At 38.1% G+C, this 19,759-nt stretch overlaps 2 protein-coding genes and 2 long non-coding RNA genes across 5 annotated transcripts in view; 2 read left to right on the top strand and 2 right to left on the bottom strand.

Annotated features, from left to right (window-relative positions):
• LOC143377876 (uncharacterized) overlaps positions 1-19,759 on the top strand; it is a 475,856-nt gene that overhangs the window by 89,052 nt on the left and 367,045 nt on the right. The window lies entirely within an intron of this gene.
• The window catches only part of LOC143377900 (uncharacterized), a 250,616-nt gene that overhangs the window by 37,925 nt on the left and 192,932 nt on the right, over positions 1-19,759 (bottom strand). The window lies entirely within an intron of this gene.
• Positions 1-19,759, bottom strand: part of LOC143377896 (voltage-dependent anion-selective channel-like) — a 53,943-nt gene that overhangs the window by 19,070 nt on the left and 15,114 nt on the right. Inside the window, exon 2 of the mRNA XM_076829713.1 lies at positions 19,387-19,596. Within this exon, the coding sequence (XP_076685828.1) occupies positions 19,387-19,492 (106 nt within the window). The 5' untranslated portion in view covers positions 19,493-19,596. The remainder of the gene's footprint in view (positions 1-19,386; positions 19,597-19,759) is intronic.
• On the top strand, positions 16,244-17,720 carry LOC143377902 (uncharacterized). 2 transcript variants are annotated; one of them, XR_013087437.1, is made up of 3 exons: positions 16,244-16,656; positions 16,776-17,140; positions 17,622-17,720. It is a non-coding gene; the product is annotated as an uncharacterized LOC143377902 (long non-coding RNA). The 2 variants fall into 2 exon arrangements; XR_013087436.1 differs by lacking the exon at positions 16,244-16,656 and having other exon boundaries at positions 16,709-17,140.

The raw sequence follows: 19,759 nt of genomic DNA, 5'->3' as shown, positions 1-19,759 counted from the left end.
AATTTGTCGAGGAAGGAGAAGTGAAATTTGTGTCATTTCCAAATCGAATTATAAGCAAGCATATATTTATAAAATTTGTTAAAAGAATTTTTAAATTTTTTGAAAACTTCAATTTTCTCCACACATTCCTCATATTTAAATTTTTCTCTCTGAGCTGAACTTATTTTTCTTATGAAAATATTTAGCTGCGGAGCTTTTATTAGAAACCACCAGATCATATAGGTCATGCTATAAAACATAATAGCATGAGGGAACTGAAATTTTGGTTATGTAAATATTTAGCCACGTGAAAGTCTCATAGTTTTATAAAAAATACTATACCATTACAAACGCCTAAACAGCGGTCTAAAAGTAACCTCTAATAAGCATAAAAGTTGCCACTCGTTTTCTTTTCACTCACATTGATTCAAATCTTAATATGTAAAGCAGAAAGTGTTTGTGTGTTTTTCTGTCGCCTAAAAACTTTCGTGCGAAAAACTCTGGAGTTACGAAATGTGCCCCAGCTCATTATGCCTAGCTAATCCAGATGAATTTGACTATTTTCACAAAAAAAAATAAATACAATTTTTTTTATAAAATTCGAGAAGCCGAGTAGTAAAGCTAGTTTAGCGTAGGTATATCGTAAGAAATAAGAATATTTCATATTTGAATAATGCCTGCTATTCTACATTACCCCTATAGTGACAGTAACACTCTTCAAGATTTTACCGACCTAAGAGTTAAAATATTCCAAGTATTCTAAAGAAACCTTAATACTTCGAATTATTGATTATCAATTGCTTCGAAATCCCGCACACATAACAAAACCGTCAAAAAACGTACTGTAAAGAATTGAATCTATATTCCAACACCTTACACCTCAGGCCAGCCATCGCTTTGCCGCGTCACAATTCACAGACATGTAGGTACACGGTAGATCCAATTCAGCAAAAAGGGAATTATTATAAAAACGCGGCTAGTGGAGGAAGCAAAAAGACGGGGATTTGACGTCTGGCTGCCACGGACACGGCCAGGTGAACTACTAGGTCCAGGATTATTTTTTCCGTCCACCCCCGTGTTTGTTCCCTTTTTTAATGTCTGCGTAAATACATGCGGTGTCCTGTGAGGCGCAAATCGGGGTATTATAAAATATGCATAGAAACGTTGAACAACGGCTCGTTTCATCGCCAAATTCTTCGATGTGCCGCGTTTATAAATACATAGAGGGTAGGCATCCCCGGGCTATAATCATTTCCTGGCAACTTTTCGACCGTGATCACCAGCATTGATTTCGTGGGGAGGGCGGGATTCGCAGGTGAATTATGCCCCTCCTGATTCTCCACGCATCGCGGCGACTTGTTTCAAGCGAATCGAAATTATATTTTGCGGTATTCCCGTCGCGGGGTGTCGTGGAAAGTTGACCTGATTCACGGATCGAATCGGCACGTTGTTTGATCAGTATGCAATCGTTCGCTCTTTTCGAATCGAATCGACAGGATTTGTAGGCTTTGGACACCTGGCGAGCAACGATAGGGATCCCATATTTCTAAAATAAACGACGATATAAGACACTTTTAAAAAAAACATAATGGAGCAGGGGTTACATAAAAAACAAAATATACTATTAATCAGAATACACTTAGTTCTGTTTTTACACGATCGGTAGGTTCCCGAAAATTTTGTGTGAAAGAGCCTGTGCATATGAAAAAATGGAGCATTGTACCTAACCAGGCTGCGATCATACCCACGCAATAATACCTACAAACAAATCGTTAAACCTCGAACTCAATTTATTTCTGACTGCGTTGTAATAAGTCGTAAAAAACAGACAAATCATTAACTTGACAGTGTACAGCAGCCTTCAATTCAAATTCTAAGAATTTCTTTTAATTCAAAGCCATCTCTTAGCTTAATAAAATAAGTGAGAATATTGTTTCTTGGAATTAATATTAAGTGAAGTTTTTTTTTAAATAGGCATCCTTTTCGAACCGTATTAGGTCAAAACAAATTGGGCAAAAAGAGAATCTTTCTTTTTCTAGACCGAGTTAAGTCAACATCGTGTAAAAAAGTCCGGCTAAAACAGAATTAAGTGTAGTATACATGCAGGGTGTCCCACCTAAGACTGGACAGCGCGATATCTCCTAACGTATTGGAGATAAAAAATTTAAAAAAGTATGTAATTGAATGGTTCGAGAGGGCCAATTTATTAACCGAGACGATTTTTTTTATTATTATTTTAAAAGATACGATTTTTTTTAACACCTGAGTTGATAGTGCGTTCCAACACAAATTGAATAAGCTTTAATGTATACACTTTATTTCCACTGGTTTTTAAGATATTGCGCTTGCAAATTTACTGATTTTCACTGCAAGAAACCCCTCTGGAATGGCAAAAACCGGGGGCGGTCTTACTGGCGCCACGGGTGGCACTGCCTGTTGAAATGGATACTTACCTGCCAAAGGTCTACGCCAGAAATGGCAGGCCCAAAGGCTGGACAATTCTTTTCCATTAGAAATGCTACTTAGGTAGGTACTTACATCTGCGGCATTGAGAAGCGCACCGTTACTTTTATTTCGCACTTGCTTCTACGCTCGGTTCTTTTGGGAGGGATGTAAGTTGGATTGGTTAGGTTAGGAGGAGTGAAAGTTGCTAGACTAAATTTCAACCATAGGGAGCAGATTGTATCAGAACCAATCCAACTTGCATCCCTCACAAACGGCTGCTCTCTTGAAGAGGCCCGATGAGGAATACGATTTACTTTAATTACAGTACATGTGTGTTTTGTAATAAAGTGTTTCTATCGTCTCCTGAATTCAACAACTGGCATCCAGACATCTACGCTCCTACAATCCACCGCCAATACTCCATGTGGAGAGACATTGGAAGAAAAGGGGTAGCCCGCTATCGACGCATGGTCCACTCGAGTATAAACACGCGCTTCGATATCAAAACAAAAGCATGCGTTCACGTATTCCGTGCGAGAGAAAGTGATCATTGGGGAGGAGGTAATGCTGTGAAGAGGGCCTCTTCAAGAGAGTAGCCGTTTGTGAGGGATGCAAATCCGATTGTGTCTGATACAATCTGCTCCCTATTGTAAGAAAATCCAAAGGGCGCAGTTTTAAAATGGCGCCCCGGAACCGCGGCCTACCGTCCGGAAGCCCAGTACATCGGCTGGGACCATTTACGCGGGAAATACTGGGAAAAACCCAGGCCCAACGGAAGCGTCACGGGAAGGACGCTACGCCCGGGCCGCCTGGACGCGGTCACTCTTGTTCGGTCTTTGGGACATGCTGGTCGCCGCTTAGGAAGCCCTCCGTGCCTATTTTGTAGTATATCGCCTTGCCTTGGCAAAATACACCGTTGTAAAATCGAAAGTTAACCTACGTGCATCATTGTTTAATGTAAAGGAAAAACTGGCCTTACACTATGGTTGAAATTTAGTCTAGCAACTTTCACTCCTCCTAATCTAACCAATCCAACTTACATCCCTCCCAAAAGAACCGGCCATCCGAGCGTAGATGCAAGTGCAAAATAAAAGTAACGGTGCGCTTCTCGATACCGCAGATGTACCTACCTACAGTGGCTCGCACTAATATTCGGACACTTTTTAAAATCGCATAACTTTTTTAGAATTGGTCCAAACAACTTGAGTTTTTTTTGAGAAGCTGGAAGGATTAGTTTGCTAACTGACGCGTTTCGTCGTTTAGAAAAAAAAAATGTATTTGGTTGGAATAGCGAAAAGAACAGTAAAGGTCGATTTTTAAACTTTTCTTGTGAGCTTGTAATGAAAATTAAAAAAAAATCGCGAAAATTCCCGAAATCAGCGATTCTCGACCTTATTCTGCGTTCTTTAAACGTTTGTAGCTCGGAGCAACGTTAACCGATTTTGATGAAATTTTAGGCACGTATACAACTTACTGCAATCTACAAACGGGTTTTTTTTAATTTTCATTACAAACGGTTTTTTTTTAAATTTCATTACAAGCTCACAAAAAAAAGATTAAAAATCGACCTTTACTATTCTTTTCGCTATTCCAACCAAATACATTTTTTTCAAAACGACGAAACGCGTCAGTTAGCAAACTAATCCTTCCAGCTTTTCAAAAAAACTCAAGTTGTTTGGACCAATTCTAAAAAAGTTATGCGATTTTAAAAAGTGTCCGAATATTAATGCGAGTCACTGTAAGTAGCATTTCTGACGGAAAAGAATTGTCCAGATTTTGGGCCTGCGAACCCTGTCGTAGACCTTTGACAGGTAGGTATCAGTTTCAACAGGCAATGCCACCCGTGGCGCCAGTAAGACCGACCCCGGTCCTTGGTGTTCCAGAGGGTTTTCTTCCAGTGAAAATCAGTAATTTTGCAAGCGCAATATCTTAAAAACCAGTGGAAATAAAGTGCATACATTAAAGCTTATTCAATTTGTCTTGGAACGCACTATCAACTCAGGTCTTCAAAAAAAAATAGTTCCATTTGAAAAACCGAACTCGACCATCGTATCTTTTAAAATAATAATAAAAAAAATCGTCTCGGGTAATAAATTGGCCCTCTCGAATCATTCAATTACATATTTTTTTTAAATTTTTATCTTCAATACTTTAGGAGATATCGCGCTGTCCAGTCTTAGGTGGGACACCCTGTATATGTATACTATTTTAAAATTAAATTCCTAATAACATTTAATTATTATAAAAACTTATTTACACAAACATTTTGATCACTTCAGATCCATAGATTTTGTTCAAACTTTTCATTTTTAATTGGTATTATACATTTATTGCCCATTTAAACTGTAAACATATAATATTGTTGCGAGCACCGGGTATAGGCCCGTGCATAGCCTACTGGTGCTAGTAGCTGAAGATAGAAGAAGGTCGGCCCCCTTCAAGAGGACGATCAGGGAGGCCGACAAGAAGACGGTCTTGTACCGAACGCCGTGGCGTTCGGACGTACGGGTTGGGCTTGTATACCAGATGTCATCTAAGAAGGAACCCGTTTCGCGCATGTAGAATGAGCTCATTGGCTCCGAAAAAGCGTTGGTGGGGGTACAGCCAATAGTGGCTTCTCCCGGCACCAATGAGCGTCAACCTGCGCAGAACCGGTCTAAAGTCGTCGGTCGGCAGGTTCCTTCTTAAATGACAGGGAGTATAACATTGTAATCTATTGCTGTTACCCTGTACACCGGAAATATAGTGGTGTCGTGTGTGCTCCCGTCTTATTATTCCATTCCTTTGCGTCGGGGTGGCCTGCGGTGAAACGCCCCAGCGCAACAACATTAAATGAAAGATTAATAGAGAAACTAAAAATGTTTTTTTTTCAATAATAAAACAGTTTGAAAAAGAAAAATAATAAATGAAGAATCATACCACTTAACAAAAATTCATATTTCACTTTGAAAGAGACAGCAGTTTTTTTTTTATAAATGAGAACCTCGCCCTTAAATTATTGTCAAGTTTTCACGTCAGTAGTCTGCAATGATTTTGAATATGAACAACAATACCCTATAATAATTAACACTAAACATGCGAACAATAATGACACATCAACGGAATACGAAAATGAACGACGCAAATCAACGAACGGATCCTTGAAGGAAACGTTTCCAACCCGAAAGTTATGATTTTAATGAAACTGAATATTGGAGTATGCAAAGAGTAATTTCATTCTGTGAAAATTCACTCTGAAGATCTGCCCTCTTTAGTTAAAATGTCCTATCTAATATTTGGAAACAACCGAGAAAACTGAAATTTTATCATTTACTTTGTATCGTCCTTATTTTCCTTCATTCAAATTCAAACATGTCATTATTTCGTAACAGCCTAATATAATTTTTTGTAATAGGTGTACCGGTAGGTGATGTATTATTAACGTACCAATTAATTAATTGTTTTAGATAAGATATTATAACCATTTGGAAAGAAGTTAGGTTGAATACATTAGACTGTTTATAAATCTTTACGAAGCACGTAGAGTTTTCTAACTTTACTTAATAGGTAAAAGACGTGTGGAATTTCAAATATTTCAACATATCTCAAAAAATGAAAAAATGCTAGATAGGACAGTTTAACTAAAGAGGGCAGAGATGTGAAATCAGTCCTTAAGGCTTAAAGTTATCGCATTTGCCGGTTTTTCTTTATAAATATGATTTTGTAACAGTGCGCGATAGAACAAAACTTCAAATATAAGAATTGTTTAATTTTTTATACTCTATGACACTACCCAAATAAAAATAAAGTTGTATTAAAAATGATGGAATATGTTTTCTTTACAACTTATGACTATAAACCTTAAGTTTAACTGCACTACTATTAACATTAAATATACGTAAAATATTGTTATAATTAAACAATAACACTGATCCTGGAGAGCACCAGCCCAACACCCCTGCTAACACGTGAATCATGAGGAGAGAGCAGAAGGCATCGCAATGAAAACGTCGAGACAAAAAAATTAAAAAACACGCTCGCGAAATGACGTGGATCAAATTCGCCGCGCAGAATTCAGACAAAGTGCTCACTTCGATTTCCTAATGATAGCAATGATCTCTGTGGCGAGCGAAACGCTTGGTAAGGGATTCGCGGAAAGAACGCAGACACAACAAACAGTCTCGAAGCGTAACCTTTCCTCGTCCTTTAGGGAGACGTTCGAGTAGCGACGTGGAGGGGCCCAGCGTGGCCCAGCAGTTAGTCCAACGCGAGCTGGCGACAGTAATGCTAGTCTCTACGACTGTAAAATTAACTTTTTTATTATTTTATTCTGTAAGCAAAGTGTGATCATTTTCCTACAAGCATCCCTACAATCTCTCTTAAAACAAACGCGGTAACTTCAAGGGCAGTTTCACCCCTTTAGAGTCTACAAAAAAGTATGCTGCATGCATACATAAGAAGCTTTGCGTTCACACGAAGTTTCGTTAAAATCATAATTTTCGGATCGGGAATGTTCCTTTGTTAGTCAGGTTGACCAACAGTTAATCTGGCAACTCAAAATAAATATACCTACGCGTTATCAGAGAATATCCAACTTTTTGTATTTTTTACAAAACCGCGACATTTTAGCATTTCGAAATGATGTTTTGTGCCAGCGGGAGAATGACAAGAAGATTGTCCCATGATAGCCGGTGTAGGAGTTTCAAATTATTTCCATGCGGTGGCAGGAAGGTAACGCAGAACTACCGAGAAAGTCGCAGAAAAGAGAGCGTGATTGTGGGAGCGTGGATGGTTAATCACTGTTAACACAATTCGCGTTCTTAATAACGGTTTCCTTTAATAATTGAACAAGCACGTGTTACGCGTTCGACGGACGATAATTGAAGAGATCGGGATCGCGCTGTTCGTGTGGGCTCGCTCACGCGCTCGGACGCTATCGGGCGCTATCGGGCGCTCTCGGCGGATCGCTCGCTCAGGGACGTCGAAGACGCTTGCCTAAAAGGGCGAGGCCCTACACCGGGACGTATGTAAAGCCCTAAATTAGGTCAGGAAGAACTAGAAGATTGTTAGTGGTAGGTTTAGGTATACTTATGTGGATGATGTAGGATGTAGGCTGGGGTAACATGAATGAAATTTGGATGGAGGAAAGTGAAAAGTGTTAGAGGTTTGCGATTAGAAGGTGGATTTAATGGATTGTCATCGACGTTTTGGTAAGTTTGTCCATTGCACTGTCCAACGCGATTTTTGTTCCGCAATATCCACTGGGTGATTCTTGTAAAGTTCTTCGCCCTGGACAGGAATCCGCAAACCGATTGTCGCCATCACCCTCAGTGTTTGAGAAATCGATTTTGAAAAAAAATGCAAATTTTCAACTTTAAACATCTTTTGTGTCGAAACGGTAATAGTTATTCGGTTGCTCGTTGCGTCAAATTATTCTATGAACCGTCCCGAATACAACGATATAAGTTATCACTGCATTATGAAGTATATAAGGGTCCAGAAGAAAATCTGATTATTCCACGCGATTTAGCAGACATTTTTCCATCGGAAGGTATCAACAGAAGTGGTAAGTTACGTTTTGTTTTCGATACAGAAGCGAAATAGTCTGGCAAAACGTGCGGTGTCGACAGTAGTAGTCAACGGCGGCGCGCGATACAGTGCCGCTCAGCGTCACACAATCGCTTAACGCGCGTGACCACCACTGTCGACGGCGCATTTTTTGCCAGACTATTTCGCTTCTGTATTGAAAACAAAACGTAACTTACCACTTCTGTTGATACTTTCCGATGGAAAAATGTCTGCTAAATCGCGTGGAATAGTCAGATTTTCTCCTAGACCCTTAGTTTTGGAAATAAATTGAAAGATATCTTCAAAAATGGGTGCAATTTCGGGTGTCCCTTTCCCTTTGATCGATGTTTAAACATATTTAAATGTTCATAATGCAATAATAACTTATATCGTTGTATTCGGGAGGGTTCACAGAATAATTTGACATAACGAGCAACCGAAGAAGTATTACCGTTTCGACACAAAAGATGTTTAAAGTTGAAAATTTGCATTTTTTTTTTCAAAATCGATTTCTCAAACACTGAGGGCGATGGCGACAATCGGTTTGCGGATTCCTGTCCAGTACGAAAAACTTTACAAGAATCACCCAGTGATTAACTGTTGGTCAACCTGACTAACAAGGGAACATTCCCGATCCGAAAATTATGATTTTAACGAAACTTCGTGTGAACGCAAAGCTTCTTATGTATGCATGCATCATACTTTTCTGTAGACTCTAAAGGGGTGAAACTGCCCTTGAAGTTACCGCGTTTGTTTTAAGAGAGATTGTAGGGATGCTTGTAGGAAAATGATCACACTTTGCTTACAGAATAAAATAATAGAAAAGTTTATTTTACAGTCGTAGAGACTAGCATTACTGTCGCCAGCTCGCGTTGGACTAACTGCTGGGCCACGCTGGGCCCCTCCACGTCGCTACTCGAACGTCTCCCTGTCGTCGAGGTAACTCCGATTTAATAACTACTGATTCTTTATTACTATAACTGGTGCAATTTATAAGTTTTTACAGTGTTTTGTTTCAAAACGGCGTTGTGACTTGACTGGTCTTAGGTTTGCGACTCTCCTGTCCCTTGGTTTGGGACCGGTATTTAACTTAGTTACGAAAAGGGGTGGGAGGTGAGCTAGGCGAGCAGCCTAAGGAATTTGGGAAAAAAGGGGGTGTTTGGAAAAGGCGATATCAGGAGGAGCCATCTTGGCGACTCTCGGAATTTGGGAAAAGGGGTGTTTGAGAAATCTGATATCAGAAGGAGCCATCTTGGCGACACTCGGAATTTGGGAAAAAGGGACTGCTCTGGAAATCAGGATATTGCTAAAAGGGATCTGTTGTCCGGATGGGTAATTATCTTGGCGACACTTGGAATGTGTCGCCCCTTACTGAATGGTCGAATTTCCAACCGGACCCAATCTCGTTGGGTCCGTACAAGGGAAACCCATTCGTCTAATGGAGGAAAAAGGGGGTGGTCGGTTGACGACTATCGCGATATCCCTAAAGGACGAGGAAAGGTTACGCTTCGCGACTGTTTGTTGTGTCTGCGTTCTTTCCGCGAATCCCTTACCAAGCGTTTCGCTCGCCACAGAGATCATTGCTATCATTAGGAAATCGAAGTGAGTACTTTGTCTGAATTCTGCGCGGCGAATTTGATCCACGTCATTTCGCGAGCGTGTTTTTTAATTTTTTTGTCTCGACGTTTTCATTGCGATGCCTTCTGCTCTCTCCTCACGATTCACGTGTTAGCAGTTTATTATTTAATTATAACAATATTTTACGTATATTTAATGTTAATAGTAGTGCAGTTAAACTTAAGGTTTATAGTGATAAGTTGTAAAGAAAATATATTCCATCATTTTTAATACAACTTTATTTTTATTTGGGTAGTGTCATAGAGCATAAAAAATTAAACAATTCTTATATTTGAAGTTTTGTTCTATCGCGCACTGTTACAAAATCATATTTATAAAGAAAAACCGGCAAATGCGATAACTTTAAGCCTTAAGGACTGATTTCACATCTCTGCCCTCTTTAGTTAAACTGTCCTATCTAGCATTTTTTCATTTTTTGAGATATGTTGAAATATTTGAAGTTCCACACGTCTTTTACCTATTAAGTAAAGTTTTTTTTTCAAATCGAATTTCTCAAAAACTGAGGGTGATGGCGACAAACGGTTTGCGGATTCGTTTTCATGGCACGAAAACCTATAAGAAACGGCTATTGAACGTTACAAGTCCAGATGGCTGTCGAACTGTTTTATCCGGTCATCCCGTATCTACGTTAGTTCGAATAATCGAGTTTCTACTGTAATAACAAATTGGGTCTTTCAAATTGGCAAACAAAAATGCTAGTAATCTTTTCTTTGCACCACCGCCGCGAATTTCCATATTCATCGATAAAAACTGATAATCCGTTGTCGATAAACGCATCAGCAGCGAGGCAAGGCCTTATCGACTTCGATATTGTGCTGCATTCGTTATCTATCCGTTCAAAAGCTTTCGACACCTTGTTCATTAACTCGCGTTCCCCAGAATCGATAACTGAAGGGAAGTTCAGAGATTTTCATTAACGTTGAATGAGTTATTGAACTTATCGACGATAATGGATTATCGAATACACAATTTTATATGGCCGAAGTTTATTGAGAAATTGGTGTTGAACAAAATTCGGAATCATTCTGGCAAATGTCGATTAATGAGCGTGTCAAGAAAATTTGTTTACGAAATTACCACGATTCAATAAACAACAACAATAACATCATATAATTATAATAATAATAATAATAATAATAATAATAATGAATTGGGAACATTTTTATCTAAGACTATACTGTACCGGTTAAATTCGAGAATAAGAGTACAAATTTTTTTCAGAAAAGTATTATACATAAACATCCTTTTAGTTTTTATGAAATTCCATAATGTCTCTGTGTCGCCATTAATCTCCTCGGAAATCAAAGAAAAGGCCAGAGAGAAACTGATGGACTCAGGGTTCCGAAGCAATCTCGAAAGAAAGATGAAAAATCTGTGTTCGAAAGTACAAAGGCATTCAATGTTAATGGCGTAATCTCTTGGACTTGCAAAAATAGCTTTTATACTCAAAGATGTAAATACAAGGTGCACCGTTCAACGAAACTGCAATCTTTGCAATTTCCCGGCACGATAACTTCATTTTCGAGAGTTCCGCCCTTCTACATCTTTGATAGTCGGAATTTCGAACCAAGACCGCCTGCGAACAAGGGGCATGTTCCTTCGTGAGGCAAATAGGAAGTCAATGAATTTAACGAAAGCTGTGCTATCTTGCTGCTGTTGGTCGACTCCTTTTTGAGAAATTGCATGAATCTTGACGAAACGAGCTGTAGAACCTACACTTAGGGGAGACCGGGGCAAAGTGGGGCGGAAAAAGTTTGAAGTCGAATAAAATTTTTCCCTTTCAATAAAAATGTCTGGAAATAGATTTATAATATAATTAAAACATCACTATTAATAAATGACGAATAGCAATACTTAAAATAAACTTAGAGTATATTAAAAATCAACTTGAAAGAAATGATGCATGTATGGGGTAAAGTGAGGTGCAGCAAAATAAGAACTTTAATTAAGGATATAGGTAAATATTAACCCCTTGCGCTGGAATGACGTGTGTAGCACGGCAGCTTCTGGCTTTTTTTGCACCGTGGTTGTCAACAACTGTGGCAGATTTTTCATTCTTTTGAGGTTAGATTCTGTTCCATCACGCCGCGTGGTTTCCCAGCTAGCTGAAAGGTTAGGTTATTGCGCGCATCACTCGCGCATCTTTTCTTTGCAGCTCAGTTTACCCCGGTCACTTTGCCCCGAATGTATACTCAATGGAAAATTAATTATTTAATAATGTTAGGATTAATGTTTTCTCAAACGTGAGTACATGTATGTTTATAAGCGAAAAAATTTGGAGTTAAAATAACAAAAAGCTAAATTGAAAAGAAAACCAATTGGAAGTTTCTAAAACTTAATTTTTAATTTTTTAAATGAATTTCCATTTTGCGATATCTGAAGGTGTATAATTATCGTTGTGGTATTACACACATTTATTACGTCACCAAAATTTGTAAATATATTCTATTGTTAAAGAATAAATTAAGAAAGCTCATTTTACCCCGAGGTTCACTTTGCCCCGGTCTCCCTTACGTACGGACCATACGCGTGGGCGCTAACTCGATCACTTATGTACCTCAATATTGAAATATATTGTAGTGCATATGAAATTACGGGGGAAGGGGCGGGTTAATTTATCATTTTACTGGTTTCGGAATTGTTTAAAAAATAGATGTCCTCAACGTTGACAGTTCCTGGCGATTTCTACGGAACTTGACTTCATAAATGAATTTTTATCTCCAAAAATTGGACGTGCGCATGTTTTGTTCCGAAAGTCATGTTTGCAACATAAAAATAATAAAAATATTTTTATTTTCATTTTCGTTCTTAGAGTCATTTTTTTAAATTTGAAAGCATTATGCTCTTATTCTGTGGTCGATGCCCTAACTATTAAGCTTTCTACATAATTAACGAAAACTCTTAAATTGTACTGTTGGATGCAAGAAGGTCCTCAATGCCAAAAGTCAGTTTCGAGAAAAGTATCTGTAAATATTAAGGCGATAGATATTTTTTATATACAGTGAAGTTGTTATAAAATTGTCTATAACTCTATAACATTTAAAACTTTGATATATCTCCTTGTAGTTGCATTATTACAGTCGCAATTGTGTAATAATTTAATCAATGAAATTAATTTTAATTATAGCCTTCTCAGGCCCTTCTTGCATAAAAAGAAGAAATATAGAAAAAATGGTGTTTTTTAACATTATTATTCATTATTTATTTAGTATTTGCATAATATTTGAAAAAAAGTATAGTCCATAGAAATAGTCATAGCTAGATCATGTCGTGTTCAGGTTGATAGATACAACTTAGGATCAGTTGGTCAACATCGATTCACAAAATTTACCATAGTTCTATCGATTTTAAAGCTACGGCAATAAAATTTAGAGGATATATGTAGATGACACATTTGATATCAGCGACCACGAAAACTCTAAAGTACTAGGTGTCTGTTAAATTTGATATTTTTTTCAGGTACTCGACCACCATTTGTTTTCTTTTTGCAATTTTGACTTCAGATTCTGAATCAGCGACCTCGAAAACCCTTGTATACCAATTTTTGTACAAATCGGAAGATGCCTTCATATTTTGGCCAGCTTTTTGGCGAATTAGACCACGGTGCGACAGATTGCATCTCGGGCCCGTCCGGAGCTCGTCCTAGGCCCGGCGGGGGCACGGTCTGCACTAGACCGGAGCCCGGCTCGCCCCGGCCCGTTCCGGCCCGTCGTTGGCTGTATAAACCGACCTTTACTCTGCTTACCATTGACTCGCCAGGAAGCTCTGGTACCTTGTACGAACCATTTATTCAAACTTCCTTGTATTAAAAGACATTTTATACACAAGAGTAAGGATTTGTTCCTTCCCAAGTCCACGACACGAAAGACATGTTTTTTAATGTTTGAAAGCATGACTGTAAGAACGAAGTTGTAAATAAGAATATTTTTAATATTTTTTATGTTGCCAAAATTACTTTGGGAACAGTACAAAAATTCAGCGAGGAGAGTCTATCTTTCGCGATTGAAGCAATCGAAAACGGAAATGCGTCCGATTAATAGTTTCGGAGGTAAAAATTCATTTGTGAAGGCAGTTTCCGTAGAAATCGCTAAAAACTGTGAACTTTGGGAGCTTGTATTTTTTTAACAATTTCGAACGTGGAAAAATGGTGACGTAAACATCCTCCCCTCCCCTCCCCCCAATTTCATATCGATTGCAATGTATTTTAGTGTCATCAAAATCTCGGACATCGAGGTACAAAAGTGATCGAGTGACTTGGGATGGCCCATACGAGTTCGTGTAACATCGACCACGAATGTAAGGATCGATCAAAGCACTGTATTGAAAGTTATAACACCATATTTATTTTCCTTTTTATATGCCCGAGTTCATTTTCATTGATCTGCCCTGACCCTATTAAGTAGGTACCTACCTATGAAAAGGGACAGAGGTGTAGTGAGCACACAGACCATTTCTTCCGTTTCATTAGATTGGACGATCCATTTAATCATTGCCTTCAGAATATCAAAATTCTACCCCCCCCCCTCCCCCCCCGCCACTTTGAACTTCGAGGAGAACAACTTCAGCAGAAAATTAGATCATTTTGATCGATTCAAGATTCTGTTTCGCCCTTAAACACCTCTAAACCTCGAAGAAAAGCAAGAATTACATTCGAGCACATAATTTAGGGCAGCAGAAAAATCGCCGAAGCAACGGCCGTATTTTCGTAATTAGATTTTTTCTGTTACTGCTTTGTGCTGCGAGTACTGCCAGCAGAGTTTCCTGATCTGTGAAGTTTTTAGGAAAGCATTGGGGAATTGTGGAGAATTTATTGCTGACTAAAACGAAGATGAGGTTGTTATATGATAGTTTGAGAGTCAACGTTATCCTTTAAATGCTGCAAGTAACCATCACAATCTATCAATTTTGATAAAACTTTGTACACGTATGAAATTGACAAAATTAAAGAACTCTTTAGCAGATAATTTTTCTCCGTAACTTGTTTTATGTCTCCTGCCGTATTAAAAAAAAAAAAAATACGAACGAAAAACACTTCGATCTTGGACTACTGATTTCACCCTTTCTGTATGATTTCGAGGAGAACGAAAAATGCTTCATAAATTACAGGTGTTTCTGAGTTATTTTTACAATCTTTCTAATTCCAAAATTTAGAACATTACATTAGAAAGAGCGCTAATTTTTTTTTAAATATTCGATTGTCAACACTCGTTCAGCGGATGCAAGGCCCAGTAGGACCCATTCGAAGTTACACATACTACATAATTACTAGTTATTACTGTCACTGCTTTAAGAAAATAAGAATTTTGGATTATAGCAAGTCAACATTAGGATGGGCCTTATTTATACGTGTCTAATTTTTTTTTGTATTTCTCTGCTCTCGCCCCCTAGAACGGTGCCATTTGATAAAAAAAAATAGTCCCTGAAAAAGTTTATTGCAATCGGACAACAGGAAAGCGTGCCAACCAGGGCTTAAAGTTTAGAATTCATCAATAGTTTGAATTTAAAGATTATCTAAAAAATAGTAAGCCCTATCGATTTTTTTTTCGAACAATGTTAAAAGAGCATTCAATTTTCTGCAATTACTGTATATATAATATTTTCGTGCTTCCAACCAGTTTTTAGATAATAGCGTTGGAATATAGAGAGGTCCGCACTACGCGCGTATCAAGAGACACGGTAGTGTCTCGCGCCAAGTACACGCGCAACGCGAGACACAGAGTGTCTATTGCAGGGGTGCACACTAAGTCTGCCCTAGGGCAGTCGGTGAGCCCTCGAGCTGGACCGTGGTATTCTCACGCCCACTCCTCGGTATAATGTCTCGTGGTGGGGAACTCTATGACTGCAAAGGCCGTAAGCCTGTTACAACTACAAGCATACTCGCGATAGATATACAAGACCAAACGTAAACGTACAGAATTTTATATTATATTCAGAAAGTTAATTTTAACAAATTCGCATACGTAAATTTGAGTATTTGCATTTGAAGATATCTAATAACATATATGTGATATATGCATATACAGTGGGCCACAAAAGTATTCGAATACTTATAAAGTTGGTCCAATATTAGATCCATACGTGAATATACATATATTTCTATGTATAATTTGTTAATATTTAGTAATCGTGGATTCATTTTTCTTCAATTTGAAACCTTGAGTACAGGGATTGGAATTATAATACTCAATACATTTCTTTTAAAAATTCCCCAAAGTGTGCCTTACTTTCGGAGCGTCAAACTCAGGAAACCCCTGCGGCAGCCTGTGACGCTCCACTCCCACTACTCCAACCGCTCCCCACTCCGTTGGTGGACTCGCTTGTTCTTGAACGAGCTCGAATGTGCGCTCGCGCCCGGAATTGGGGGTCCTGTGCACCCCTGGTCTATTGGGATCTGACATGGGGGCCGGGCCCAGCCAAGATGGCGCCAATATGGGTATAAGATACATGTGTTGTATATGCGATAATGTAGTTTTTTGCGAAAATGTTCCTTTCTATGCAAAGTATATGTGATTGGGCAGGTTCATATCCTGCCCAGCGGAATTTTATGCAACGGCACGAGAACGGACAGGGATTGATGTGTACCCAACAAGCGTTCCTACTTTCGCCACCAGATGTCATGGTGACGGATGTCAGATCTCAATATTACGCCACGACCCGCTATCAAGAACACTTCGATTACTGAATCTCAATAACAGTTGGTCCGATTAGAGTTCGAATGGTCTTAATGGATAGTTTGGGTTTGATTTATATGAGAAAAGTGTCTTCGTTTTGTTCCTACGTGCTTTATGAGCTGAGATATTTCAATGCAAAGTTGTAATCTGGCGAATTTTATGTTCTTAAAATTAAGCATCGTCGTCGTCGAGTGTTGGCAAGAGGGGAACATGAAAGGGTGAAGAAATGTCTCGCAGGCATGTCGTTCATTCGATAAAGGTTTCGGCCAATCGCGTAACAAAATGTCAGGTGACAGCCAGACAGAGAGCACATCTGTCAAGGTAAACGTAACCTAGCTAGTGTCAATCCAGCATAACCTGCCAAGTGTCAAATAAGGTAAGTTGTCCAACTTTTTGAAATGTCACCAGTTTTTACGCTACATACCTAGGACACTGAATTATTGTTTCAATTAACAAGGTAAGGCGCTACAATTTTTTAATAAACTTTTTATGTAGGTACAGCTGATAGAAACGAAGGAGACGCACAGACTTGGAAGTTGTACGGAGAAGGTTCAACGGAGAAGCATCTTCTCTCGCACAAGTTTCTGGAAATTTGTACCACCCATGTACAAAATAATATATTGTAACAAATTGCATTTAAATTGCCAGATATTTTTATACCAGCAAATTATTTGTAATTTAGAGTTTCTACCTAAAGCTTATAGAAATGAAGGGGCGCACAGGCTTGGATAAATATGAAGGGGCGCACAGGTCTGGGTAAAAATGAAGGGGACGCACAGGCTTGGAGGTTGTCCGGAGAAGGTTAGATAGACAGAGAAGCATCTTCTTTCCTACAAGTTTCTGGAAATTTGTGAAATAAGGTAAATCAACAAAATTTGTGAAAAGACCTAGCATTTAGAATTAAGAAAATTATGGCGGATTGCTTGCAATGTAGAGTGTCACACTAGTGAATAAAGTACGCTGAAAACACATCTCCCTCGATTCTTTTCAATCTTTTGTGAAAGACATTCGTAATACTTTAAAATCCACAGTAGTTGCCATGCTAATCATTAATTTTATTAGTTTCCCATTAACAATATTCTAATATACCAATAAACATACTAAATTAATTTTATTCCAACACCAATAAATTGTGCGTTAAAAATATTGGATCTCTTCGTTCATTTTCGCTGAATTACCATTAGCATTTAAATTTCCTGCGACAAGACTTTCTGCCATACGCTGTCACCTCCTTCAGACACATTTTGTAGTCTCTACACTTGGTATAGCAAAGGGCCACTCTATTTCTATATAAGTTCTACATTATGTTGTAACTAAAATGTGGATTTTATATATTTACAGATAATCGAAACAGAAGATGATGCAGTGTGATCTGCACTAGAGAACAAAATTTATTGTGACATAGTATTATATTAATTAAACGATTTTATTCAGCTTCGATTCTCTGTTTGCTTCTTGTATGTTTGGTTCAAATCTGCAAACTCAAATTTAAACTAATTCCACCAATCCAATTGTCTTGAAGTTTGGCATGCCTGTGTAGATTGGATGAAAATGCAATATATTTAAAAAAAAAAATAACACCCGAGGGGATGAAAAAATTATCCAGTCATCAATAAACACTACAAAATGTGTGAAATCTCCACAAAATTACCTTTCATAAAAAAAAGGTCCAAAAAAGTGCGCCAAGTATACGCGCGCGCGCAGACGAACGAAAAAAAACTGTCGTAAATTTATTAATGTGCTATATTTAGCTTTACAAAACTAATGATGTACAAAAATTGCATCAATTATAACAATGGCTATTTATACAAACAAAAAATGTATTAAATAATATTAAGCAGATATATTTTTATTTTATACATGTTGGAGATAGAGCAACATTCATTGCGGACGCGCCGGGCAGTCGTGGAAACGCTGCCTTGATGCCCTGGGACTCCCTCCAGACAGCGACCTCTGGATCCCTTCTTCCTACTCGTCCCTACCTAGCGACACGCGCGGGTTGTACGTCTCGACGTTTCCAAATTGTACTTTCAAATAGTTAATTATATCACTTGAAACGAACCACGCATTATCTTCTTATCCGACCTGCAAACTCTAACAATACAAATAATAATTTCAATACCAATAAATATTTTATTCAAAATACTTGGCGCTGCGCCCCGAATTGGTGTTGCTAAACTGAATAAATATGTATAAATTGCATTAATCTTTTAATATACATATATGTAATAAATATGTATAAATTGCGTTTCTAATATGAATATGTATATGTCGATGTATTTTAGATTGTAACGGAGTTATTGTAAATTATTAATACGAAGACAATTAACATTTTTGTCGGTTTCGCAGCGCCAAGTATTTTGAATAAAATATTTATTGGTATAGAAATATTTATTTGTATAAAATAAAAATATATCTGCTTAATATTATTTAATTCATTTTTTGTTTGTATAAATAGCTATTATTATAATTGGCGCAATTTTTGTATATCATTAGTTTTGTAAAGCTAAATATAGCACATTAATAAATCTACGACAGTCTTTTTTTGTTCGTTTGCGCGCGCGCGTATACTTGGCGAACTTTTTTGTATCTTTTTTTAAAAAAGGTAATTTTGTGGAGATAGACAATACGTCACTGCGCGCCGTACAGGTGGGACGTGCGAAGTGCCGACCTCTCTATATTCAAACGTTATTGTCTAAAAAATGGTTGGAAGCACGAAAAACTTATATATACAGTAATTGTGAAAAATTGAATGCTCTTTTAATATAATTTGAACAAAATTTCGATAGGGCTTACTATTTTTGAGAAATTCTTTAAATTCAAACCATTGATGAATTCTAAATCTTATACCCTGGTCGGCACCCTTTCCTGTTGTCCGATTACAATAATCTTTTTGAGGGACTATTTTCTTATGAAATGGAACCATATTAGGTGGTGAGAGCAAAAGAAATCGCATGTCTAAAATAAGGGCCACCCCAGGCAACATCCACGATAAAAGCTTATTCTGATAATTGTATGGATAAAACTCTCCTGTGGGTCTAAATGGACCCCGTATCCGCTGCCCAAGGATTAGTTGGCTATGGGAAGGGTAGTCGAAGTTTCTTACCTTTGTATAAGAGAGAAAGTCCGTACTCGAGTGGTATCTGATTGCATCGTAAATGGAAACCAACGTCCCGATAGCTGAAGGCCATGCCAATATCATTTTTCGTCATTCTGTTGGTTTCTGTGCTATAGCCACCTCGGTAGCCGATGAGGAGACCCTTAATAGTGGTCACTATGGAGCCCAAAACGCTTACGTCCGACTGCAGATTCGTGGCTGTGAAAATAGAAGATTTGTGTGCTTTAGAACTGGTAGACTTTGAGATATTATTTCGATCTGATATTTGTAAGGATATCCTAGAATTCTACATTTTTCCATTAATTTTCTCGTAAAGCTGTAAACAAGTCTATGGCGACAAAATTACGAGGAAATGTGATTA

This window comes from Andrena cerasifolii, chromosome 16 (genome assembly GCF_050908995.1).
Source record: "Andrena cerasifolii isolate SP2316 chromosome 16, iyAndCera1_principal, whole genome shotgun sequence".
In the NCBI taxonomy this organism is placed as follows: domain Eukaryota; kingdom Metazoa; phylum Arthropoda; class Insecta; order Hymenoptera; family Andrenidae; genus Andrena; species Andrena cerasifolii.
This window is presented reverse-complemented; position numbering and strand designations above follow the sequence as displayed.